This window comes from Dendropsophus ebraccatus, chromosome 9, assembly GCF_027789765.1.
Source record: "Dendropsophus ebraccatus isolate aDenEbr1 chromosome 9, aDenEbr1.pat, whole genome shotgun sequence".
NCBI lineage: Eukaryota > Metazoa > Chordata > Amphibia > Anura > Hylidae > Dendropsophus > Dendropsophus ebraccatus.
The window spans coordinates 44,021,891-44,049,438 of NC_091462.1; the positions used below are offsets into that span (position 1 = coordinate 44,021,891).

General features: G+C 41.8%; 1 protein-coding gene across 1 annotated transcript; it reads left to right on the top strand.

The window, feature by feature from the left end:
- Positions 1–7,826: 7,826 nt before the first annotated feature.
- On the top strand, positions 7,827–22,652 carry ACKR3 (atypical chemokine receptor 3). Its single transcript, XM_069985202.1, has 2 exons — positions 7,827–7,884; positions 20,713–22,652. Exon 2 carries the CDS (start codon positions 20,735–20,737, stop codon positions 21,860–21,862), a length of 1,128 nt encoding a protein of 375 aa, XP_069841303.1. The 5' UTR covers positions 7,827–7,884; positions 20,713–20,734; the 3' UTR covers positions 21,863–22,652.
- Positions 22,653–27,548: the final 4,896 nt, after the last annotated feature.

A 27,548-nucleotide genomic window follows, 5' to 3' on the forward strand; every position in this document is an offset into this window, starting at 1 on the left:
CTGTGTGCTCCCCCTGTTATATAGCCCCCCTGTGTGCTCCCCCCATTTATATAGACCCCCGATGTGCGCTCCCCCAGTTAAACAGATCCCTGTGTGCTCCCCCTCCCATATAGTATATAACACAATAAAACACTTATACTCACCTGGGTCTGGGCGTCTCCTCTTCTCTTCACTCTTGTGGCTGCAGGAAGGGTTTTCCCTGCGATCACAAGAGGCTGCACTCCCCTTGTCCTGGCGCCGATGCTCCAGTGATGTCACTGGAGCGCCGGCACCACAAGGACAAAGCTGCCAGTTGTGACCGCAGGGAAAACCCTTCCTGCGGCCACAAGAGTGACTGACCGGAAGGGGGCCAACGTCTCCCGCCCTGTCAGTGCTGCTGCATGTAACTATGAGCGCTCATTACGAGTGCTCATAGTTACAGTTCAGATGGCAGCAGCGAGCGGGGCAGCGGCCCTGTCCAGCGGTCTTGAGCACAAGAGCGGGGCATGGGGGCCCCCCTGGATGTTGGGGGCCCCAAGCGATCGCTTGGGGTGCTTGGTGCCAAAGACCGCCACTGGGCAGAATTACTGCAGATTACACTTGTTGATTTGTGCAGGTATGATTTGCAGTAGTAGGTTAATAGGTGTTTCCACATGGAAACTGACCTTTATGGTGGATCTTTTGTGTTATTATAATTTTTGTTTTTGCGTCATAGAGATGCAGGATCAGGGTCTGGGGGTTTAGATGCCCATCAATTGTTAGAATGAGCAGAGAGAAACATTCATCTGAGCGCTTCTTTCCCTGGCTTGCTGCTCTCCCTACCTTCCTGCAGGAGATGGATTTTATAGTAAGTCCATGGGGCTGTTCGCTTTATCTGACCCATTCTAGTGATCAATGGGTCTATGACGTGTCAACTTTTTTTTTTTAATTTATAGTAATGCTTTAAAATCCATGGCAGGCAGCTGCCTACTGTGTATGTTGCCTTAAAGATCCCAGATAACTTGGCAGTGTTATAGTATAGTTTAGTATAGTTATAGATTTATCAAACATGGTGTAAAGTAGAACTGGCCCAGTTGCCACTAGCAACCAATCAGATTCCACTTTTCTTTCTTCACTGATTGGCCCCGTACACACTGAGCAAGAACGTTGGAGCTCTCCGCTGCGGAATCCCGCCGTGCTCAGTGTGCTGTTTTGAGTGAAGGAGAGGTGGCACGCTCCTCTGCTGCCGCCGCTCTCCACTCGGAGGAATGACATGTCATTTCTTTGAGCGGAGAGGAGAAGAAGCGGATGGCCTCTCCTTCACTCACAGTGAGACACTGAGCACGGCGGGATTCCGACATTCTTGCTCAGTGTGAGCAGGGCCATCAATTGAAAAATGAAAGGAGGAAGCTGATTGGTTGCTAGGGGCAACTGGGCAAATTCTGCTTTACACCATGTTTGATAAATCTCCATCATTGATTCTGCTGATAATCTGGGGTGAAAAAAAATCTGGTGGACCTGGATCAACCCTAACCTCTAAAATTGCTGATCCTGTTCTAGTTTTCAATGGGGGTCCCAACAGTGGGGTTTAAAAAAATATAAACTTTTATCACGTGTTCTATGGATATAGAAAATAAATGATTTTTGGAAGATAAATATATAAGGAAGAGTTTTAACCAGTGTCTTGTCTCAATACTATTCACAAACACAGGGGTCAGTTTGTATAGTCCTGGTCAGCTATGCATGCTGCCTCTCCATCTGAGTTCCATAGCTATTAAAGCCAGCAGCAGCAGCCTACTCACATGACTGTCACTCCATCAGTTCTTGTGATTGACAGGTTCCCCGCATGGATCAGACATTTATCACCAATCCTGTGGATAGGTGATAAATCTTCACTATAGGAAAACACCTTAAACTCATCATGATCCGTATGTGCCAAGAATGTGGTATTGAAGTTGCTCCTTACTATGAAGCCTTATGAACATGGATGTCTTGTACAGTTTGGTGCACAAGGCCTCATCTGTCCCTCCATACGCCTTTAATTTCATACAGGGACCCGCACATGGGAAACAAATGGTGGCATACTCCATCTCTATCAGAAAACTGGCATACATCATCAGACCCCATCTGCGCCGAGCTGCTTAAAACACGAGCAAAATCAGTTCCAGGTCAATCTATAGATAAAGAACTCATTGCTTTCCCTTTGCAATATCTGGTGATTTATAGATTTGTCAAAATCAAAGAGAATGTGTTTGCTATAAAAGTGTCAAATTTGTGCGGGACAATGTTATCCAGAATATGGAGACTTTAGTTGATAGTAGAGCTGGAGCATCCATGTGCCGAGTGTCGCTCGGCTATTTTGGTCCCTATCTGTGCAGACTGGAAGTTGTCCCATAATGTGAAGTGCTGTGACTGCAGGGACCTCATTACAATGCCTTTATAAGACTGTAATTGGCTCTTGACTCCTAAAGTCTGTCCCAAAGTGGCACGCATGTCTTTAGTGGCTGACAATGGCCTGGTTTACATTAGCACACTAAATACAACCAGAGTCAGTTCAAAGAGTCAGGGAAGTTTTGTTTTGTTTTCCATTGACCAAAAAATTGAAAAGTCTTTGGGAGCAGAAATGTTTAGTCATGGTTCTGTACAATGGAAATACGAGCCCGCTTTGTGATGGTGTGAACCATTATACACCTGAGAATTCTGTCAGCGGTGACAGCAACGGCTGCATAATAGATTAGCCGCCCGACCTGAACTCTGGAAAATTTATACTCATTTGGGGTAAATATTTGAATAATAAATCCCTCAGGTGATACGGTCTATTTTCATAGGAAAGACATTTAATAAACCGCGTCAGATTGTAACAATTATTCCCTATTGTCTATGAAGATATTGGGACAGACCTGTTCATTTAGAGATATAAGGTGCCTATACACCTTCAGCAACACTCACCTGACAGTTATCTCTCCCTCGTTCGCTCTGTTTACATAAACAATCGGCTCGTCTGTAAATGGGTAGAGGGCGCCTAAGCCGCTGCCAGACTTCTTTTGTAGCAGCTTTTTTCCTGTAAAACAAAAGGGTAAGGCAGATAAAATCCAACATGTCCAGTTTTCCTCTTCCCCAAAGGCATCGTTGGGGGAGGGTCAGGTGGACACCATACACAATGGCGTGGTCAGCTGACTTTTAAAGGGAACCTGTCATGTTGAAAATGCAGTGTAATCTGCAGGTAGCATGTGATAGAGCAGGAGAAGTTGAGCAGATTGTCATATAATTTTATGGGGAAAATTCTAAAATAATGTGTCATTTATTTAAGTAAATAAATGTAAATTCTGGAATAAGTAGTCAAGTGGGTGGTCCTACTCAGTAACTGACAGATGTCTCTAAATGCACACTAACACACGGATGGTTGGGTTGTCAATCACTGAGTGGGACCACCCACATGACTACTTTAGCTAGAATGATCAGAGATTTACATGAATAAATGACAAGTTATCCTGGACCTTTCTCCACAAAATTATATCAATATCAATCCACTCAGCTCTTCCTGGTCTATAACTATAACTTGCCTGCAGATTACACTGCATTTTCAAGGTGACAGGTTCTCTTAAACTAAATGTACGGCGACCTATAGTCTAGGGCTACACTGCAACTTTTTGCAGCGCTACTAGTTGATTTTAAAAAAGTATTCCTAAGAAAAATAGTTTTTAAGTTAACTGGTGCCAGAAAGGTATACAAATTTGTAAGTTACTTCTATTAAAAAAATTAAGTTTTCTAGTACTTATCAGCTGCTGTATGCCCCAGAGGAAGTCCTGAACTTCCAGTCTTTTACAGGGCCTCCTGCTGCCACCTCTGTCCATTTCAGGAACTGTAACAAGCAGAAGAGGTTTTCTATGGGGATTTGCTGCTGCTCTGGTCAGTTCCTGTCATGGACAGAGGGGGCAGCAAAGAGCACTGTGTCAGACTAGAAAGAATACACCACTTCCTGCAGGACATACAGCAGCTGATAAGCTTGAGTTTTTTTTTTTTAAGAAGTAATTTACAAATCTGTACCATATTACCTATGCAGCTACAAACCAAAACAAAACAGTGAGTTGTATGCAATAATGTATACATTGCTGAAACCCAATGTGCAAACTTTGCAAAGAGCGTGTGCTGCTTTGCAGTAAGCCCTTAGGCCACTAAGAGGAGCCAAGAGGGCCTAGATTGTTTCTATAGGGTATCATGCACCTCCATATTCTAAGCTGAGGTTTACCAATAGCTATTTCAATTAACGATATTGATTTATCTATTTTGGCAGGCAAAAGGGCTACAATTTATCAAAGCAGAGACCTTGTGACATGACACCGCAGCAGATTAGAGAGTAAATGATAAAGGTTCTTATTCATTCAATGTAAGCAGAGATCTTAAAGGGATTATTGGGTCTTTCTTTTTATTGATTATCTATAATTAGAATATGTTATCAATATCTGATCTGTACACCTGTTGATGAGCTGTTGGTCAGATCCATGGTGCCGGCATATGCAGGAGATGGAGCTGGAAGCAGACAGCTCCATACATTGACTAGTGGCCATTCTGGGTTACTGCGACTTGGACAACTCCAGAAGTGCCTCAGATAACCCTAGAAATACCTCAAATACTCTCTGAAACGTCTAACATAAGCCCCAAAGTGCCACAGTGCTTCTGGGTTTATCTGAGGAATTTCTTGGGGTATATTAGGCATGTTGATGTGGCCTAGACATTTCTAGAAGCGTTTGAGGTACTTTTGGGGTTATTTCAGACACTCTGGGGGAGATTTATCAAACTGGTGTAAAGTATAATTGTCTTAGTTGCCCCTAGCAACCAATCGGACTCCACCTTTCTTTTTTCAAAGAATCTGTGAGGAATGAAAAGTGGAATCTGATTGGTTGCTAGGAGCAACTGAGCCAATTCTACTTTACACCTGTTCGATATCCCCCCCCCCCCCCCTGTGTTCTCTAAAACGTCTTGGATTATCTGAGACAGGTTATTTCAGACACTGTGGGGGAGATTTATCAAACTGGTGTAAAGTACAATTGTCTTAGTTACCCCTAGCAACCAATCAGATTCCACCTTTCTTTTTTCTAAGAATCTGTGAGGAATGAAAAGTGGAATCTGATTAGTTGCTAGGGGCAACTGAGCCAATTCTACTTTACACCTGTTTGATATACCCCCCCCCCCCCCCCTCCCTGTGTTCTCTAAAACTTCTTGGGTTATCTGAGGCAGTTTTTGAAGGCATTTGATCCACCTTTGGGGCACCGGGATCATCTAAGGCACCTTGGAATTTATCTAAAGCACTTGGGGGTATCTGAGGCAATTCTCTTGCCATCTGAGGCCCTTCTAGGGGAATCTAAGGTTGCCAGGTGTATGTAACTATGTAAGAGATGTTCACTGTTAGTGATGAGCAAACTTGCCCAATGTTTAGGTTCAGCCAAACCCTCACACTCAGCATTTGACTCCTGGTGGCTGAAGTTAGATGCAGCCATAGGCGGTATCCATGTTTTCCTGGCAGCCCTAGGGTTGCATCCAACATTTTCAGCCACCGGTATTTAAATGCAGATAATTCAGGTTAGATTGAACCCAAACGTTTAGCAACTAATCGCTGTTATTTTTCTCTATAAATGTTGCAGTATAGGTATCCTTCCAGACTATGATTTGCCGTGTTGCTGGTATCTGACTGTATATGTAAGTCTGGGGTAGGGAACCTTATCCCTCAAGCTGTTGCAAAACTACAACTCCCATCATGCCTGGACAGCAAAAGCTTTAGCTTTGGCTGTCAAGGCATGAAGGGAGTTGTAGTTTTGCAACAGCTGGGTAACCAAGGTTCCCTACCCGTGATGTAAGTGAATAATCTAACAATATATCATCACAAGCATGACAGAAATAACCCAAAACTTCTTACCCTTTCAAGTAAACTTTTGTACATAAGTGGATGTCCCTCCACCCCAGCACTTTATCTGACTCCCTGTATGGGGCTGCCCGCTATGTATTTCCCCTCTGTGACTTCCCTATATGCCTCCGCAGACTATCCCTCACCTCCAGTGACGTGCAATGTGTCAACCACCGACCTGAAGTTGGTTTCTTACACGTCTAGTTTCTTATTCAGAGAAAGTGGTTTCTTCATAAGGAGAACTGATTACAATAACCAATTACACTGAACTCCAATGCTCTGAACTTCTGGGGTGAATATGGGTAAAAGCAGCCAAACTGCAAATATATAGGCACTGGAGTGGGCATTAAAATGGGCACCCAATACTCTGATTTAAATGGTTAATAGACTTTGGGCCAATGTTACATATCAAAATTAGTTTAGCTCGGCCCAGAATGTTTCTGGGTGTAAACACTAGCATTAAATGGTCCGACTGACTGTTTCTGTCTACTTGAATGAATGGTGCTACCAAAAGGTTTAATGACTGATCATGCACTGCCAGCATGAAGATAGGCATGGCGCGCATTAGCCTCAGCTTAGTACAGACCGGCCCAAGGTATATCTGGACATTCAAACTGGCACTGAAGAAGGCAGATGGGCACTTTCTTTTTATTAAGTAACTGGTGTTTTTTTTTTTTTTTTTTCATGATTAAAGATGCCAATGGTGGACAGGCACATATCCAGAACTACTATGAGACAGACTGGTCTCATGAGTTGGATATGGGGCATCCCTCTTAGTGAGTTGGCACCTTTAAGATCATTAGCCCAAAGTCATTTAACCCTTTAAAACACCTGTTATCAAGTCCCACCATCAAATCCTTCAAAAGTAACCTGAAAACCCATCTCTTCAAACTAGGCTACAACCTATAATAATTCTGCATCACACTTGACTGGCTGCACTTTACGTCCTGTTTCTCTTCCCGTACCTCATAGATTGTAAGCCCTCGCGGGCAGGGTCCTCCTTCCCTATGTACTGGTCTGTCTTTTGCCTTAATGTAATGTGTTTTGATCTTGTATTGTTCCTGCTCATTACCCCTATCTATTGTATAGCACTCTGGAATTAAGGGTGCTTTATAAATAAATAATAATAATAATAATAATATTACTTATTTATGCAGGTAAAACATGCCCTTCATCCCAGTTAAATACCAGTTTCTATGCATAGCAATACTTTGGGCTAGGCTGATTGTAACTGAATAAAATGTGCAATATCTTGTGTGTTGGCAGAATCAGATTACAAAATACACTAGTTACCTATTCTAATCAGTAAAAAGAGTCCATCTGTTTAATGTGGGGCATTAAGTTGGCACTGTCAAATCATATATTGCATTGAAAACACTAGCTACTTATTAAAGTGCAATAATGTTCTGCCCAATATATATATGTATATATATATATATATATATATATTTTATATATATATATATATATATATATATATATATATATACATACACACACAGTATATATATATATATATATATATATATATATATATATATATATATATATATACATAGATATATATATAGATATATAGATATATATAGCTTATACGCGCAACTGATTTTGATGAATGACATTGCTCTGTGTGTGTTGGCATTGTGACATCGGTAACTCAATGTTAATTAAGTATTGGTCTATATCTATATATTTTTTTCCATTTTTATGCTGCTTTTTACTGTATTCACATCAGGACCCTTCAATATAATCACATAATAAAATAAGGTTTTAATATAAAAATAAAAATAATTTTTCTGTGTTAAAAAAAACTAATAAAAAAAAAACACGCATTTGTCCCAAATGAGAAACTGCACAAATAAGAAACTAACTTCAGCTCTGTGCATACATGTGGGAGAGCTCCCCCTGGTGGTGCTGTGCCTCTTTCTTATATATAAGAGCTGAAACAGACAGAGAACTCACAAACACACACAGAGAGAAGTGAGAGCTGCCTGGGTCTGTGCATCCTCAAGTCCTGGAGCAGGGTAAGCAGTGGGGACATGGGACCAATACCATGGGGGTGGAATAGTGACTCCTCCCAATGTCTTGTCACAACTTGTCATGTGGCACAAAAGGGGTTACTTGCATTTTCCCCCCAAAAATATAAGAAAGTTGTAGGATAAAGGACTCAGTGTCACCTGGACAATCAGTCTTCTAACTTATTTCTGTTATACTGCTATGACTCTGATGATGATGATGATGATGATGATGATGACGATGATTAATATGATTATTATTGTTATTCATTATAATATTTGTTCAGCAATGACACTGGGGTGTGATGGTTATCTGCCTGCAGCACATGTTGTGAGGAGTTATCTATAGTTGCACACTTGTCACTATCCTGACAGTCTGTGATGCACATACAAGTATATAGAAGTATGTGTTTCATTATATGTAGTATATATGCTCACTTTTATACATGTTTGTTGTTTGCTACTGAGTTCTTATGAGGTCTTTTGTGGATTATTTACACCTCAGTACCTTTACCTGTTCTGGTTGAATGACTATACGTTGTGCTGATGATGTGTAATGATTGTACTATAAGCTATGATGATCTCTGCTGACACATTAGTCTAGTCTACTGTATGTGTGCATGACCCATGCTTAACTTCTATCACCCTGTGGCCATTTGTTGGCCATTGTGAGCCTCACATTAGCCTGTGAAGCACTCTTAGCTTGCTACTCCCGGCTTGAACTTTGCAACTCTTTTAGTAAATTGGATAAATATAATAGGATAAAAATAATGGACACAAATCAGACTCCCCAGACTGCCCCATAACCCTCTCTGTCTGTGTACACCCTTTATAAGATAACTCTGCTCACACAACTCCCAGCCTGCTGCTTTGTTTCTCCCTGGTCTCTGCAACCCCCTTTTATACCTAGAGCACTTTTCACACTTCGTTGTGATGCAAATTGGTATTACATTAACTGTAATTATTATTGTATGCTGTTGTTTTCTACATTCTGTGATGTGCGAAATGACACAGCATATACATGTACAGATACTGGTTGTGATCATGGTTACGATACATAATCCTTTTATTCGTGTTTCTTCAGACGGTGTCACTTTCATGGTCACTTAGTGGACTTAGGAGCATGTTATGTGTGCCTAATGGAGCACGTGCTTTCTGGCTGCCCTCTCAGCTCATGGTACTTCTCAAAACTTTCCTCTATGCTGCTAAGTTTATTTTACTATGCAGATGCAGGGGCTCAATAAAAAAGTAGTTTTTTTTATTTTTATTTTTTATAAACATTGTGCACATGAAACTGCTCATACACACACTTATTTTACCTTTGCAAACTAGAAATGTCAAGACAAGTAATACAGATTTGTAGAATTAATACCCAGCCTTGGATTTACTACGCTGATTTATGACATTCCCCATCACAGACTCTTTTTAGACACATGCTCCATTGTGCTTATATACCTGGACCAATTGGTGCAATAGGGGGCGATAGGAGTCTGAGTCACAGTATACACCGCTGTGCAAGCAAATGCAAGAGGTTTAGTTTATGACTTGTTTGGATAATTTATTACCTTTTTCTATGAGGCATTGGGAACTTTGGCAATGAAAGAGTTAAAGGGACAAGGCTAAATCCATTGTCTGGTTGTTGCACAGGTAACATAAGGAGGGAGGGGGGGGGGGATGCTTCTGTCATACTGTAGAGCAAGTAATCTCCATGTCATTAAATCCCAGTCTGAAAAGTGGGCCAGCAGTGTGTTTGACTTGGAATCTAGCAAAGGCTTGTTTAGGAGAGGTGCTGACAAGACAACCTGCAAGTGATTTGGCAAGCCCCAAGATGTACATTGCTGTGGAATTACTAACACGCATCTAAGCTTATCTGTATTACGTATAGTTATGCCTAGATATAGGAGATATGGATATTATGCTGATCTGAATTCTCCATAGATTGGATGATGTCACTGTCTAGGTTGGAACTGAATAATGGTTGAATATGCAATAGTAAATTATGTGGGGTGCAGGATGAGCCCAGTACAGCCCCTGCTATTCCATAACCCAAGCATCATAGGTAGCCACAGGGTTCTCTTCCTTCATAGCACAGCAACCAACAGATGCAAATCTTGGATAAATTGAAGGAAGATTGCAGAGATTTTCTGACCAATTTATAAATATTTACAATGACTTTACAGAGAATGAGAGGAAATATAGAAAACGAGACACGAGCCTTATAAACAGTCTTTATAGGGATGCAAATAGGCCATGGACAGCTGCAAAGTGCAGTAAAGTATTTGGGGACAAGGCTTTGGTAGTATGTGTTACATGCTTGGTAGGGTGTGGGAGTAGTCCATCTGTGCTCTGTATTAGTCATAGGTGGCAGCTTTTATAGAGGGATGACTACTGTGTCATGGATGGGGTCAGATACATTGTTACTCATCTTGTTATTGTTTTGGAAAAACAGTTCATTCTAAATAAAAATATTGTGCAACATTTGGAACCCAGATTAGCTCCTGTATCTACTACTACTGTCTCCTGTTCCATAGCAGTCCTAATAAGAACCTATCCACATATTCCATCTTTTAAAGGAAAAAAAGACCTTTTATTCCAAAAATACAGCCATGAAGTTCCACGAGTAAGCTTCATAGACTGTGTAAGCCTGCGGTGAATATGGAGTCAATGAGAATCTTCAGGTCAACCTGACAAGGCCAATTTCTAACTTCAGAGAGCACAAAGAATTATGAAAAATGAGAAAGGAGTTGGAGTTTGTCTTTAAAATTCTGAAGTAAAATAACAGGAAAGAGGAATGTGAAAGGGGAGAGGCAGGAATCGAAGCTGATGAGAAAAGGAAAGAAATGAGAGGGAGTGAGAGAGAGAGACAGCAGGGGACACAACACAGAATAGCTGCTGGGTTTCTATGAGGTGGATGGAATAAAGAACTCACCAGGGTGCCTTATTACCCCAGTTTCGGGGAGGATCATTTCTAAAGGGCATTTTCTGACATTTCAGAAGAGCCGGCTCAGTGGAAGTGGGATTAAGAGAGGGATTGGAACTGTGTCAAGGAAATACAGTAACAATATCAGGGGAGTTTGCTATTCAGTCACTATTTTACCTTGTGTTTGGGCCATTTTGGATAACAGAAATTGTATCCAGCTCTGTTGATATTGGGGGATACACCTGACGTCTGTCAGTTTTTACAGATGAAGCACTTTTATTTTATGTTTCACCTGTAATGACCATAATGCATTGCAAAACCACGGTAAAACCTCATGCAGTTTTTTTTTTCAGATCTACATGTGAATATACCCGTATTACATCTAATATCTCTTTTAAGTCTACATAGTTATTCATAGATTTTGATGGTTTATTTCCGGGAAATACATGTTGCGAAACAGCAACTGCAATATAACCTTCTTAGTTTTGCATGCCTTATACACTCATCACCATTCACGACTCTTTACAGCTAAAAGATGTTCTCCACCCAAGTTATTTTTCCACAGATTTAGATGGGAATTGTGTGACAGTTCAGCTGGCAGCCTGTTCTTTTCCTCTTAGCTGCCAGGATAGTGTACATCAAACATTGAGCTTGTCTGACACTTGGTTGCTAGGAACACACTCCCATACCAACCATCATTTAGAATGGTAATATTAGGCAGCATATCCATAGTAACTGACCTGCCTCGGTTTAGTCCTTTCTGCCTATAGATCATGCTTCTATGAGGAAAGAACAGAAGAGATTAGGCAAGACGTAAACTATACATATCTTTATCTTAATTTAGATTGATAATAGTTGTGAAACAGTATTCTAAATGTAGACTTTATATCTGTGCCTCAAGCTGAAGTGTGTCCATGTAAACTGACATGAAGATGACTTTTTTGAATGTTTTTGAGGATATTTAAAGTGGATATAAGTTAGTGTATGTACTCATCTAAAAGCAACGCTACAGTTCACAATGAAAGTTCACAATAATAGAGACACTCTGTACAGAATACCTGCTTTCCTTTTTCTTCCATTATCCTCTTATTCCTGGTGTCCTTTTCCTTAATCCACCAGATCCTTAGACCATTGTCTACACGCTGTGCTCACACCTCCTTCCACTGGGACAGACCAGCACTGATGACATCAGCACCGTATTCATCTTTTAGTTTCACTTGCGGGTCCCTTGAAGTTAGTTTTCACTTGCAGACCTACATTGGAAGACATGTATCCAGAAGGAGAGAAATTCATTGTAAACATTAACGATTAGGGCTGGTTCACACTGAGCAAACACGGCGCAATTCCGAGGAGGAGCTCTCCGCCGCCGAATCCCGCCGTGCTCAGTGTCCTGCTTTGAGCGAATGGGAGAGTGTTCATTCTTCGAGCAGAGAGCGGCGGCAGCGGACGAGCGCGCACCCTCTCCATTCACTTAACAGCAGGACACTGAGCACAGCGGGATTCTGTGGAGGACAGCTCCGCCATGGAATTGCGCCATGTTTGCTCAGTGTGAACCGGCCCTTAGAAAGTAAAGGCCCTATTCGACCAACAGATCTGACGACAGATTATCTGCCAAAGATTTGAAGCCAAACCCAGGAGTGGATTTGAAAAGAGCAGAAATCCAGTCTTTCCTTTATGACCTGATCTCTGATTATAGTCTGTTCCTGGGTTTGGCTTCAAATCTTTGGCAGATAATCTGTCGTCAGATCTGTTGGTGGAATAAACTTTGTTCCCTGAACCGTCTGTGGTGATGTCATCAATGCTGAGCCATTGTAGTGTGGAGAGGAGTGGTATAATGTGCACATGATAATCTGAAAATCTGGTGACATTTCACTGATATCACAGATCACTGAAAAGGAGAAGAGAAATTAGAAGAGCAATGAACAATGTATGAATAGTAACTGTAAAAGTGAAGAACACCAGGAATACATACTATACATTCTCCATTTTGACTAGAGGGTTGCTTTTATAATACAAATTTAAAGTTCCAATGTTTCCATGAGAGAACAACTTTGGTTCAAATGTTTTTTGTTTTTTTTTGTCTTTTTGCTTTTTTTCCCCTTTAATTAAAAAAAGGAATCCTAGTGCCCTAATGCCCACTATTGTTATTCAGGTGTCTCGTTTACACATTGAAGACTGTAGCCTTGACATTACAAGTGGGATTAAATCCCCCCCTCTCAGGTTATGCACAAAGACATTAAGAACCTGCTCGCCCAAATTAGTCCTTGTTCCCTACTGTGATAAAGTCCCAGGATCCTTTGTGTTTGCAGGAAGACTATAATCTGACAATACACTTACCTTTACCTAATCTAATTTGGACAAACCTGTTTATCTGGGCCCCTTTTGAAGGTAAATTCCACAACTTGATCATTCCTACATGTTTCACTCAGATCAGATTTCTATTGTCCCCAAACCAATCATAATCCTGGTCTTATTGTCCTGACATACAGAGGGTTGAGTTACAAGAGGAGCTGGTAACTCTACCTCAAACCCTTATTGTCAGGCCTGGAATATGTGACAAGATAATTATTACTTCGGGGGACTGTGTTTACACTTAGTTTGTATGCAGATGGTTTCTTCTTAAGAATTACTATACGGAGTGTACAAATCTGACATACAAACTTAAAACCACAGATAAGATGCCCTTGCCTATCTTTTAAAATAGAACTGATATACCTATAAAATGTTGGAAAAATTAGTTTTAACGTTTAAAGGGACAATTTCAGTTTTTTCTCAACCAAGATATTACAGCTATTGCAATGAATACTTTGGTGGGACCAATTATATATAATTTATCAGAAATATATCTTTATTTTGACTGCTTGTAAGAAAATTCTTCTCCAGGCAAAAGGGAGTAGGGGAGATTTTTCTTGTACTATATTCATAGCGCTCAGTTTAAAGTAAACTTGTCGCGTCCTGAACTGCCTCTGTGTTATAAAACATAATGGGCCTGTGTTTTCAGAGATGCCTCTGTATTGACTTTCAACCAATAAAATAAACTTTTAACACAGTGCCTGCTGTATGCAAATGACCAGTTAGGAGTCATCTGGGCGTTGTCACTATCAGCCAGAGCCAGGACCTAACCACACCCCTTTGGCCTCACTGATGTCCCTGGAGTTGTAATGTGTCATCTCCAGTACATGCAGTGAAGTGAGGTGCACTGTCCTCCTTTTTATTCAGTACACAGATAAAGCCCCTATTCCATGGGCCGGCAGAGAGGAGCAAACGAGCTCTGGCAGCGCTCATTTGCTCCTCGTTCCCCGTTCGCTGCCGCTGCTATTCCACGCGGCGGAAGCAAGTGGGTGAGAGCGGGAGGGGCCACGGGGAGCTGCGGGGGGGGGCTGCCCAGGTAATCGCTAGATCGTCCAGGCAGCCCATAGAGGATAGTGGTGGTCTGCTGCTGCTGCTCCTATTCCACGGAGCGATGGCAGCAGATCGCTGCAATCACAGTCGCTTGTTTTACAACATGTTTGAAAGACGAACGACTATAAAGATCAGCTGATGTCGGCTGATCGTTGCCTTCCATTCCACGGGACGATTATCAGCCAATAATCGTTCCGTAGAATATAGGGCCTTAAGGCTAAGGACAATATACCTAACCATTCTGCTGTAGTCTTTGTATATTAGAGGTAGCAGGCATCAATTAAACCTGAATGATATAGGTAGTCATTGGTCTCTTTCTGATAATGGTAACGCCCAGATGACTCCTAAACGGTAAATTGCATATCGAATGCACCATTTTTACAGTTTGTTCTGCATCTGCAGGTACTGTATATACAGGGGCGTGTTTGGGAACATGGAAGCAGTTTCACTTTTCTTTAAATAGCCCCTGGCACTTTTGAAAACTTTTGACGTGTCACAGACATGTCAAAAATTTTGAATAGTTGGGGTTTGGGCTTTCCGATCATTACGATAAGTAGATAGAGTCAGGAGAAGTGCACAGCGGAGTACATCTTTCTCTGGCTAGCTGCAGGAGAAAGGCTTCATTATAACACTGTGTCCTAAGTGGGATGGAAAAGGAAGCAAGCTGGTGAGTGAAGCGCTTAGCCAATCACTTCTCCACACTCATTCTGAACACCCAGTCCCCAACGGATGAAAACCTTTGACATGTTTGAAACGACACTAGACACTTAGGGGGGGGGGGCTTTATCAAACATGGTGTAAAGTGAAAATGGCTCAGTTGCCTCAAGCAACCAATTAGATTCCACCTTTTATTTTCTCTGTGAGGAATGAAAAGTGGAATCTGATTGGTTGCTAGGGGCAACTGAGCCAGTTTCACTTTACACCATCGGGAAGATTTATCAAACTGGTGTAAACTAGAACTGTCTCAGTTGCCCCTAGCAACCAATCTGATTCTTCTTTTCATTTCTCACAGACTCTTTGTAAAATGAAAGATAGCGTCTAATTGGTTGCTAGGGGCAACTGAGACAATTCTACTTTACACCATCTTTGATAAATCTTCCCCCATGTTTGATAAATCTCCCCCTTAGAATACTTTATTAGTCTGATAGATTGATCATTTTGAGATTGGTTTTCTCCTTACAACCTTGATGCCACATCATAAACCATTATCTATTCCAGGATCCATCCTGCTTTTGTTAGAAAAGTTGCTGTATTTTTTTAGTCACATAACATGTTCTCTATGGTATATCATTTCTACTGTTTTCTGAGCAGTTACCCCTGAGAAGCATTGGTTCCATTGCTGATATAGCATTTTACCATGTCCATGAATATAACTTGTGTCCTGAGAATTGTTATATAATTCATCATTTATTATAGACGATATTCAGGAACTCAGACTTCCACATTCTTTTAACTGACATCCTGTTCTATAAGAATATGTTGTCATAGCTGAGAGCAGCCACGAGTACAAGGAAACATGGCTGTATGTATGTATAGAGGACAGAGAAAACAAAGCACTGAATAATCACACCAAGCTGACAGCAGCTTCATGGCCTCAGGATGCACAGATAGGAAGGCCCCCTGACAGAGAGGGCGCAGGAGAAGCTGCTAGGTTTGCCACGGTCACCTTTTGTAAAGATTTATCAGCAGGCAGCGCGGTAGGTAAGAGACTTTGAAGAGTGGTGTGAAAATCTGTCCTTTGCTTTTAACCTTTCTGAACTAGGCATTTCACCCCTCCCAATCCCATATGTTGTTTTTAGCCTGAAGAGAAGTCAATGTATATACAATTAGCTGAGAAAACATAGGAGTGTATATCTGCCGGCTATTCGTATTATCAGTACTTGCCATTGTTGAGGCGTATGTCACCTTTTAAAGTCAAATTGTTAAAAAGTTCTATTTTAAAAAAACTTTTGACAAATATTAAGAAGTTGTCACTCAGACATATAGCAGTCCATTAGGCATCATATAGTGATGCATGAAGTCTTTGTGGTTCTACTGTATGATGCTTCAATGGACATAGAATGAGTCACAAGGCCTATAGCATTTATATTATAGGTGTAATATTCAGATCCTTATGGTTCTACAGAACCAAACTTTAATCACTATAGGGTTCTGTGATACACATGCACCTTAAGGCCCTATTACAAGAAACGTTTATTGGCCGTATTCTGCTGATATCGGTCGTTCCGGGCAAGAATCGTCGTGTGTAACATGTTGAAAGACAAACAACTGAGATGGCAGCAATATGCTGGCGTCGCAACATGGAACAGAAGCGGCTGCAGCAGACCACTGCTATCTTCTATGGGTTGACCAAATGATCTAGCAATCACCCGGGCAGCCCCTCCCCCCCCCTCACAGCTCCCTGCGACCCCCGGCTCTTACCCGCACGCTGTCAACGCACGTAATAACGTTGGCAGCGAACGGGGAATGACAAGCAAATAAACACTGACAGCGCTTGTTTGCTTCTCTGCATCGCCCTGTGCAATAGGGGCTTTAGACTAAAGTCTATTGGTGGGATCAGCTGACTGTGGTGTATGAAGCCCACATGACTCTCCAACAACAGGCTAAATCAGGTGAGAAAAGGGTCTTATTGTTTTAGAAAGGAAAATCTGGCACCGGTGCTACCCTTCCCCTCTGGACCTTTAGACCCTCTCCCAATTTCCCCATACATATGAGCGTTGATGGTGGGGTTGGGAGCAAGCTACTGCAAGACAGATATGGTGGTAGTTTATCTCTCTGAGACCGAAATGGTCGAGCAGTTAAAATGCAACATGCTCAATCCTTTTCTTTTTTTCCTGACATCAGTAGCCCCCATATGGTGGGTTCAGCTAGTATATGGGGGCCATTATACCAGCTTCAGGCAGATTGGAAGTAAAGCGTCTCTGGTGTGAGCTGTAACGCCAGCTATATATGTTGTCATCCATCACTCCCCCAAATCTAGACAGACGGCTTCTACCATTCAGGTTTATCCTTGCAAGGAATAGACCATCTTTTAATGGAAACACATGGATTTGTGACTAAAACGTAGAAACATTTCTGCTTCTGAGTTTGCTCGAGGTGACTAATTAGATTTTACAATGGAAATCCCTTATTACTGGAGGCTGTTCAGGATTTTCCACTTCATTTTATATGAGGAAGCGTACAGAATGTTTATATGTAATGAAGTCCTCTAAATTCCCTTTCATGGTTAAGACATATGTAAAACATATGGGAACTAGAAGGTGCTTAGCAGAAAGATGCTCGGTTATGAAAGTTTCCCTGGTTATCAGATTTATTTTTCTTTACATTGTCTGGAATTGCCAATTGTACCCCATGAATATAAGAATGAATGTACTGAACAGGTAATAGTTAAATTACTACAAGTCCATTATTTGCGCCTTTAGGCTATGTTCCCACTCTGTATGACACCGGCCGTTGAACGAAACAGCCGGTGTCAGAAAAGATCTTTACCGGCTCTAAATTCAGATGCGAGCCATTCCGTGCGTGCCCGCATCAGAATTCCCCACTGCACACAATGGAGCGTGCGGCTAGAGCCACACACTCCATTGTGTGAACTGACAGAGTTTTCAATTTCTTGCAGCACCGCTAGGGATCCCGGCCGGAGTGTATACCGTGTGTATACACTCTGGCCAGGATTCCTGAGAAGGTACCACTGCGTAAGTTCCGTAGTAATTATTAAGAAACTTACTCAGTGGGAACATGGCCTTATAGTGTTTTTAATCATTCTAAAGTCCATGAAATCTCTTCTTATAAAACTAAAGGATGGAAGGAAGCAGGTATCTGCTATTACTGGGCTTTAATAAGATTAACCTTGAATTTTTTTCTATCTTTGCTCTTAAATTCAAAGGTTCTCCTTTCATGGTCTCAAGTCTAATAGACAATTGTTTGCATGCTAGGTAAGGAGGGGTACATTTCCATTGTATGTGTACAGAGAGATGACACAGACGTATTCCTGGCCTCTTAATCTGTCACTTTTAGGATTCCATATCCCCTTTAATGTCCTAATCCATTGGGCACACAGAGTATACAGTCAGGGGGTCAGTGGTGGAAATTAGATTAGCAGATACTGGTAGAGATAGAACGATAGCGGAAACACAATGGGTCATGCATGAAAATGTATTTTAAGAGGGAGAAAAAAATGTATATTTATGAAAACTTCAAGGGAGTTTCCATTATAATAATGCTTCATTATATGCTTAAAGGGGTTATCCACTTTTTCCTGTCAGTTTTGTTAAGTACAAAACTAATATAATAGACTAATATAATAGACGTATATCAAGTGAGTCTACAGATCTTAATGTAAAAAAGGTTAATTCGTTGTCTGATCACATGTTTTATGGGTCAATAAAATCATCATTAGTGGTCGCCCTGTAAACAACGTATGTGTGGCCGACAATGATGAATCTAAAGGGCAACATGAAGAATCCAGTGATCGTCCGTGATTAATTGAGTTGTGTGAAGGCTCAGTAAACAATCGCCCATCACAGAGATCTACGCTCGCTATAAGGGCCTATCCGACCCATCTAAAAGGGCTTTGGAATGGATAAAAAATCAGGTCAGTGTCAGAGGTAGAAAAGGTAAATGAGGTCACTGTCACAGCCTGCTGAGTGACAACCTATCACTTCCCCTGATACAGATGTTAACCCCTTCAAAGTTGTATGGAATCTCACCCTCCTGTCCTCACACTTGCCGTACGTGTCCCACATGTTTTTATTAGGAGGGGGAAGGGCAGAGGGCATGAGCTTATGCACATGTGGTTAAGGGTCATTTAGTCATCAAAGGGCACGCGTAAAAAGAAAAGCAGATCTGGGGTCATTTTAGACTGATTTCCTGTTGCTTGTTTAAGAGCAGTGTGGTTCTTTAAGACTTCTAGTCTTCAGAATCAGCAAAGGTTTTTCATGATCTGGAACTGTATCCCTAGATAGTTATTATAGCGCCATCAAATGTTTCAGCAACGCACTAAATAAAACATCAGCCGACAATTCGGAACCTCATTTGTTTATGATAGGCTAGAGCCGCTAGTCAGACATGGCGGAGGTTTATAGTGTGCACTGTTTTCTGTAAGTGTTGCGTGAAATTTTGAGGAGTGCTCACCACGGCCCGACAGCTAAAATGATCATTTTATTCAAGGCTCCACATCGCATGAGTGACAGTACTGGCGAGTGCTAAGCGCCGTCGTCGTTTTAGTAATTCTTGGCAGTAGTAGCATCTCTTTAAGCCACATCAAAACTGCAGCAGTCAAGTTGATATATAATATGTGATAGGTCAGTAGACATAATAGATCAGCACTCTTTGTTCTCATATACAATCTACCAATCCTTTATTAAAATACTTTACAACTAGAAATGAGCAAACATCGAGCATGCTCGAGACCATCCCAACCCAGACTTTCGGCATTTGATTAGCGGGGGCTGCTGAAGTTGGATAAAGCCCTAAGGCAATGTGGAAAACATGGATATAGTCATTGGCTGTATCCATTTTCTCCAGACAACCTTAGAGCTTTATCCAAGTTCAGCAGCCCCAGCTAATCAAATGCTGATCGTTTCGGGTTTGGATGGACTCGAACCCCAACCCGGTTCGCTCATCTCTATTTAACCCTCCTCATGGCAAGGTTCAAGGTGAAGAAAACTAGAAAAAAAATAACGCGTATAGGGCTATAAGCCAGAGATGCCCAGATATGGATTTTAATAATATTATATGAAGATAAAAAGTGCTGGTCTACAATGTCTACTTATCAGATCTCTAGGACAGTGCCCGATGTGTGTTTTTAAGGTCTCTTGTCCAGCAGATTTCATTTAGCAGGAACTACTGTAAATTCCCCGCAAGGAAACGTGGTGGAGAGTATCTGTTTTTCACATTGTCGTCTGCTTTGATCTCCATAGCTCTCATGCTTAACATATCTGGGGACATGTATATTTCCCAATCTGAGCATCTGGAGACCCTGCTCGCTATTATGTCAGTGACACAGAGTCAATATTTCATCATTACACCTATTCTGCATATATGCAATAAAACACCATTGTGATTCGTTTGTGATTGTGTTTTGCCTATATCTCCGTAGTCTAAACACTATCATTAGGTGGCTATTGTATGAACTGATGCAAGAAGCTATTTGGGATCTGGCTGACATTCTGTTATTGTTGCGCTGATTTCCTGCTATTTTATGTTTCTGTTCTGTCAGGCTATTGTAGGCTTTGAGTGTCTGGGACTTAATACTGTTGTCAGGGACTTGTCATGTCAGTTGTTAGAGACTTGGCTTCCAAGGATTATAGGCATTGTAGGAAAATGGGCTGGTAAGTCTGAGTTGTGTAAACTTCCACTCCAGCTGCACTTTCTAGCTGCTTGTTGCCTAGGCATGCTGATACTTGTAGTAGAGAGACATGGATTAGCTAACTCTGTAGATTTATTTAAATGAATCACTATCTTGTGCACTATAGTCAATTATAGTGTCTAACCATGTTGTTCTATCTTAACAGGTTGTTTCCATCATCCGCACCAATGAGTGCAGCCGACTTTGGTCCCACTATGGATTACATGGACAATTCCAGTGACCCCAACAGCAGCTGCACTATAGACTGCATCATCCTGGAGTCGGTGTCATGTCCGAATACACTGAACAAGAGCGCTCTGCTATACACTCTAGCTATTGTCCACATCTTTATCTTTGTTATAGGACTTTTGGCCAATTCTGTTGTCATTTGGCTCAATCTCCAGTCAAAGTCCACTGGCTACGAAACTCATTTGTACATCTTCAATTTGGCAGTGGCCGACCTCTGTGTCCTTCTGACCCTGCCTGTATGGATTGTATCATTAGTCCAGCATAACCAGTGGCCAATGGGGGAGATGACTTGCAAAGTGACCCACCTGATTTTTTCCATCAATCTCTACAGCAGCATTTTCTTTCTGGCCTGTATGAGCGTTGACCGCTATCTATCTGTGTCATTACGTGGAACCATTAGCAAAAAAAGAAGACAGATTATACGCCGGCTGGTTTGTATACTTGTCTGGCTAGTTGCCTTTGCCGTCTCTCTCCCAGATACATATTATTTAAAGACCGAGTTCTCTTCAGTTACTAATGAAACTTTCTGTCGCGCCGTCTACCCAGAAGATACGGCCAAAGAGTGGGTACTGGGAATGGAAATCCTTAACATCCTACTGGGTTTCATCGTCCCATTTGCAATCATTGCAGTGTTTTATTGCCTCCTGGCATGGACTGTATCCTCCTCCTCACCTTCTTCACTATCATCATCAACGTCATCATCTGTGGAACAAGAGAGAAGAATTAGCGGAAGACTCATTGTTTCTTATGTAGTAGTATTTATGGTTTGTTGGTTACCCTACCATATGATGCTGCTTTTGGATGTCTTTTACTTCTTACACTTGTTGCCCTTCAGCTGCTTACTAGACAATTTCCTCTACGCTGGCCTTCATATTACTCAATGCTACTCATTTCTTCACTGCTGCATCAACCCGGTCCTGTACAGCCTTATTCACCGGAACTACCGCTATGAGATCATGAAGGCTTTCATATTCCGCTACTCGTCCAAAACTGGCCTTACCAAACTTATTGATTCCTCTAAGGTTTCAGAAGCGGAATACTCAGCTGTGGAGCAAACTCCGAAGTGAGGCCTACAAGAGACCGAGCTGGCTGCCTCCATCGCTCACCCGTATAAACTGTGGTATCTGGGACCAAACTCATTCACATTCCTGCCAGCACTGGCAGATGAGAGAAGAGTCTTCAGGCCACAAGTACGGCTTAATTGATAAAGCTGGCACTTCACCAAGCTACGCGTCCATCGCCAAGAGAGCACAAGCAAACTAAGACTGTGCAGCAATAATAGCTGTGACCAGGGATTTCCCTGCTTGTCTCCAAACATCTGCCGCCGAACCGTATTCTGAATAAATGGCACTAAAGAGCACGGACATGTGGTCATATCTCACTTAATTTTCTATTAGAAAGGGCACTGCATGTGTATCACTTAATGGCCATAAAATGGTATAACCTCCTACCCCTTCCCCTCCTGCGTCTACAAGACAAAGCCTTCCCGTCGAAATAAGACTTTCAGCCAAATATTTCTGAACTGGCAACTCCCCAGCAAATGCTGTAATACTTACCCACAGGGACAACCCAGTCTATCAATACCATGTCAGCCGCTGCCTTTGTATATATGTAATATAAAACCTCTTTTGTAAAGCGCATATAAATATATATATATTTTTCTATAGCTTATTGTATTTAAATGCCATTTTAACTGGCAATCCTTTGTATTTGAAATTCAAATAGACCTTTATATATCCATATATGTATTATCTATATTTTTTGAAGTGTTATGAACATTGATCTTTGCAAATGTTACTGTGTTTTTTTATATCTTCCTTTGGTGGTTTTTGCTAATACACAAAAGTACACAAAAGCTCTTTTAACCATTAAAGCTTTGTAAAAACAGTAGTCATTGTATCTGTGTGAAATTTGGTGTGGGAAGTGTCTTCCGAGAAGTGTTAAATAGAAGTAGCCTCTGTGGGACAACTTGTTCTGCTAGCCAATGGGCAATGGTTCAAATGGAGCTTGTAGTGGAAGAGACAAATGAGATCCCTAATAGAGAATGGATGGTAAGAAGATGCCCAGAGAGGAGATAAAAGGAGTGTACTGATGAGATGTACAAGGATTGTAAACTCCAATAAATCCAAGGCTTAATAAGGGGAAACAAGACATGCCCTCCGCATTGTGCCCAGGATGAAGCATTCATCAAATTCTAAGGAATCACCTTTACTGAATAACTCAGATCCCTGCTCGCCAATTTTTTACATATTGTGGCACAGATTCATCTTTCCTTGTCATGATGCTTTGCCAAATAGAGGCTTTAAGCCTTCTGCTGTGATTTCATAATTTACTGAGCTCAAAGGCTTGGAAGACATCATGTAGTGGCATTGCTGCCAATAGGCGTGACTGTCATCGTACTGTAAGTGGTATGTGTATAGCACTGAAATGTGGGAATGCTGGGTCAGTCGGACATCAAGCAGGTTGTCCCTAAAACAGGACAGCATTGTATAGCAGAATCCATGACGTATATCTGGGTAAATGAACGTGTCACCTAGCTCCAGCCTTAAAGGAGTTTTCTGTAGTTTAAGATAATTGAAAATGGGGTGAAATAGGTGTAAAATACAAATAAAATGAAACCCTGTAATTACCTGTAAAAATCCCTTTGTGTTATATGATATACACGTGCAGGTGTGGTACTTCATATACGCTCTGCAATAAGTACACCACATTTATAAGATTCTATTTAGAATCCTAACAAAAACATGCTTTAATGTTGACTTTTTGTTGATTAATACTTTTAGTAGTTTGGTAATCCTTTTCTACTAAATTCTCTGCTTGCTAAGGCCTAAAACACACTAAAACAATCTATAATATGGACTCGGAACCTCATCTGTGTTTAGGCCTTAAACACACCTCTTCAATGTGGACCGCATGCCTTATTGCGGCTCTGACGTGTCAGTTTACTTCTAAACGTAACATGGACGAGTTTGGGGGTCCTTATTACAGATGTATGTTTAGGGTCTAAAGCTTTAATAGCTGCCAGCTGAATGAAGCTTGAACACAATTCTCTCTCCTGTCTTTCTCATACACATGAATGTTGGATAGGGCTAAACGTTTCTGTGTTCTCTATTGAGAGGGAGGGGTGAGTCACTACCAGACTGCTCTAGCACCAGCTTATCCTTCTGACCATGGGCAAAGGCAGTGAAAATCCCTGGCAGATACCATACTCTGTCATCTATCAGTAGAGATCTGGAAGGGACCCATACACCTTAGGGCCCTACTACATAGTCTGATTATCTGCCCAATCAGGCAGGTTGGGGCACAGATCGCCACATGTAGTAAACACAACAATCAGCCAAGGAGACGATCATCCCTGATTGTTATTTTTTCAGAATGATATAAAACCATCAGCCACTGACCACTGCGCATCGTGTAATAGTGATACGCGCCTGGTGGCTACATAGTAAATAATAAACATGCATACATACATCTCCACACTTCCTCTCCACCTCTCCACATTGTGCTCCTGCCTGTTGCCCATTGACCGGAGCCACCACTGAAGCTTCTACATCCGTCTCTGATGTGACAGGCTGCTCAGCTAATGGCTAGCTGCAGAGTTGTCCCATCTTGGTCAATGACTGGATGAACTGCCTGTCACTTCAGAGACAGGTGTAGAACCTTCAGCAGCAGCTACAGTGAGCCAGGAAAAGCTGGAAGAACACTGGGGAGTGTGGAGAGGTAAGTGTAAAACTTTACTATTTACTATATAAAGCATGGGCTGTACAGGCATCATTAACAATGTCTGTGTAGCCCAGGAAACACAATAGACTTCATAAGCAAGCGCCAAGCTAGTCGATCGGCACTCGCTTATCTGGCATATTGCACTGTCTAATATGGCCCTTATACTGTTGCTCAAAACCTCTGTAGTGGGTTTAGTATATAGTCTATGGCACCTTAAAGTCAGGTACTGTCATCAGGCCTACTGCCAGATCAGCGCGGAATTCCGCCCCATGGCTATGAACATGCATGGGACCATAATGCGTGTGACCTCCATTGGATCAGAATGGTGGTTGCGCATATTATGGACTTGGAGACCTGAACTTCTGCCGGCAGAGTAAAATTCCTTCATGTGGCAGCGGCCGTCATGACAGGTAGACTTTAAGGCTATAATTTTGTTATATGACCTTGTGTTACCCCTGCCGGGATTATATTTAATCATCTACAACAATTGTGGAAAGAAAAAAATACTCCAGGTATTCAGAATGACAGGGAGGAGACGAGAATGGATGACAGCCGGTCTCTGACAGCAGCGACCCATAATACATCCATACAAGTTCACGCTAAGTCCTGAGAAAACAGACCTTGCCTGTAATGTCTGGTTTCCTTGTGACCTCGGAGCACCTTGTTCATTACTGGACTTGTTGGAACAAGGCCCCTTACTCAGTCCTACATAACTACCCCCCACCTCTAATGAATTCCAGACGAGGGGAGGGAGACAGAAAGGGTGGGGGATCAAACACCTCACCCCTAAGGCAATGAGCACTGGGTCCTGCAGGGTGACATCCATAGAGATCTTGACAGGCATGTTGATTGGGCAAGTGACAAAGTCATGTACTGAGACCGACACATGGATATACAAAATAATGGAAACTAAAGCTGCACAAGCTCCCAAAGAAAAGCACCAAACAGTTCATTGTGATGTCAACAAGTGCAAAGATAATACAAAAGCATTGCAATAACTAATGACATGCAAATATAAGAGACTCAGGGGAGTTTGTATATACACATTATGTAAATGAAATACTATTGGCGGCTATGGCACACATTCACTGGAACACCATTCATCCTTATACTAAGAATAAATACCAAACAGCATAGGATAAACCTATATGGCTGTTGTAGAGTATTCCTTCCATAACATTCTTTGTGTTATATTATCATGAGGAGCAGTTCTTTGTGGCAGCATCCCAGAGGCAGGCTGAAGACTGATGTATATGGCTATATCTGCAATATCTGCTGCACATTAGCAGCATTCCTGCATCAAATGGTGCAAATGGTATTAAATCTACATCAAAATTGGAGTGAATGTCTTGTTCAGTGTATTCTGCTTTTACTATTAAGGTACTTTGCTTCGGGGGAAGTATCAGGCACCTTATGATGGCAGAGGGAACTGAATTTGGTCTTGCCATGTACACTACATGGGCCTTACATTGGTTTATTGTGAGTTGGTCAACTGCATTGTTTCCATGAACTTTACATTAGTTCCCGGATGAAGTGGCCCCAATTTCTGTACAGTGGAGACCAATTTTGCATATGTGGTGTCCCACCACAAGTGTACTTTGTCTCTCCCGTGCACCTCTAAAAAACTTTTCACTTTATGCTCAGCGATGTTGAAGGTATTTTTAGCATTTCACCACTAGATGTCAGTATTTTTTATGTCTATGTATTGCACAGCTGAGGAAGGTAATGGGTTACTGTGTTCTGTGTACCATGGGCTTTTATTAACCCATAGGAGGTGCTCTTTAGTTCTAACCAATCTCTTTCTTTCTTTCTTTTGCACACACTTATCCCCACCCCCACTCACAGGGTAGAATACTTAGTCCCTGTAGGAAGTTAGTTATTGGGTGGAGGAAGTCAGTTTTATCCAGATTTTCAGAGAGGACAGACACAAACAAAACAGTCCCTGCTGTAGCCAAGCCAGGGCCTGGCTACTGCCAGGACCCTTGTCTGGGATGAAGAGCAGTCTAGTCTAGACACCCAAGTGTTCAGACGCAGTTAAGACAACCAGTTCTTCCATTACTTCTACTATATATACTATGCAGTGCTAAACACTACAAGAGAGAAGAGTGTAGGATCATCCTAGCCCACACTAAGAACATGTCTTAAAAGTGCAGGGCAGTATCTTGAAACACAAGAGCAACTAACCTGGATAGGACAAAGCTACCAAGGAAGGTCTAAGTATCCTATCTCGCAGTGCAGGTAACTGGGACACCCCTGGGAGCTTAGCCTTACCCAGTTAACCATGACTGGGGCTTGTATCACCCAGGTCACACGACACTGTAGAGCAGAAGGTGGTCAGACACAGTCTATACATGGGTACAAGTAACTTCTCACTGTAAAGTATTCTCTACAAGCTCCTGCAGAGAACTAAGTTCAAGCACCAAAGCCTATGCAAAGATTTATCTATTCTACTGAAGAGTATTTTATTGCTAAAAGACTATACAGTAAAGCTGTTTTATTTTTTATATCATTGGGACTCATCTTTTATACGCACCAGCACCCATACACACTAACCGCACACCTTGGGTTATTTTTCCCCTTTCTGTGGGTGGCGGTACCGATAGTCCAGGTAGGTCAATTGCCACTCAGGACTACCATGACAAGAGCCCAAGGGACCCATAACAACATGGCAAGTCACCGACCATTTGGGGATTACAGCCAGCCACAACATGTACTACCACAACAGCAGGTACTACCACCATATTTGTGTGCTGGACTACCACTGGCGTCACAACATATCACGTCACGCAGTGTCAGACTGGAGTGCCTTGGGTCCACCAGGGGAAATCATTCTTGGGGCCCACCCTTCAGCCACCGCACTTATCTATGGTAACATTAATAAGGGTCCAGTTACACAGCGTGATATGGGGCAGTATGGGGCTGCAAACGATTGCTAATCAGCAGGGCAGGAATATATAGAGATATGCGGCCGACAGCAATGATTTTTACAGACGCACAAAAGATCAAATCAGCCGACTATTGGTCATTTGC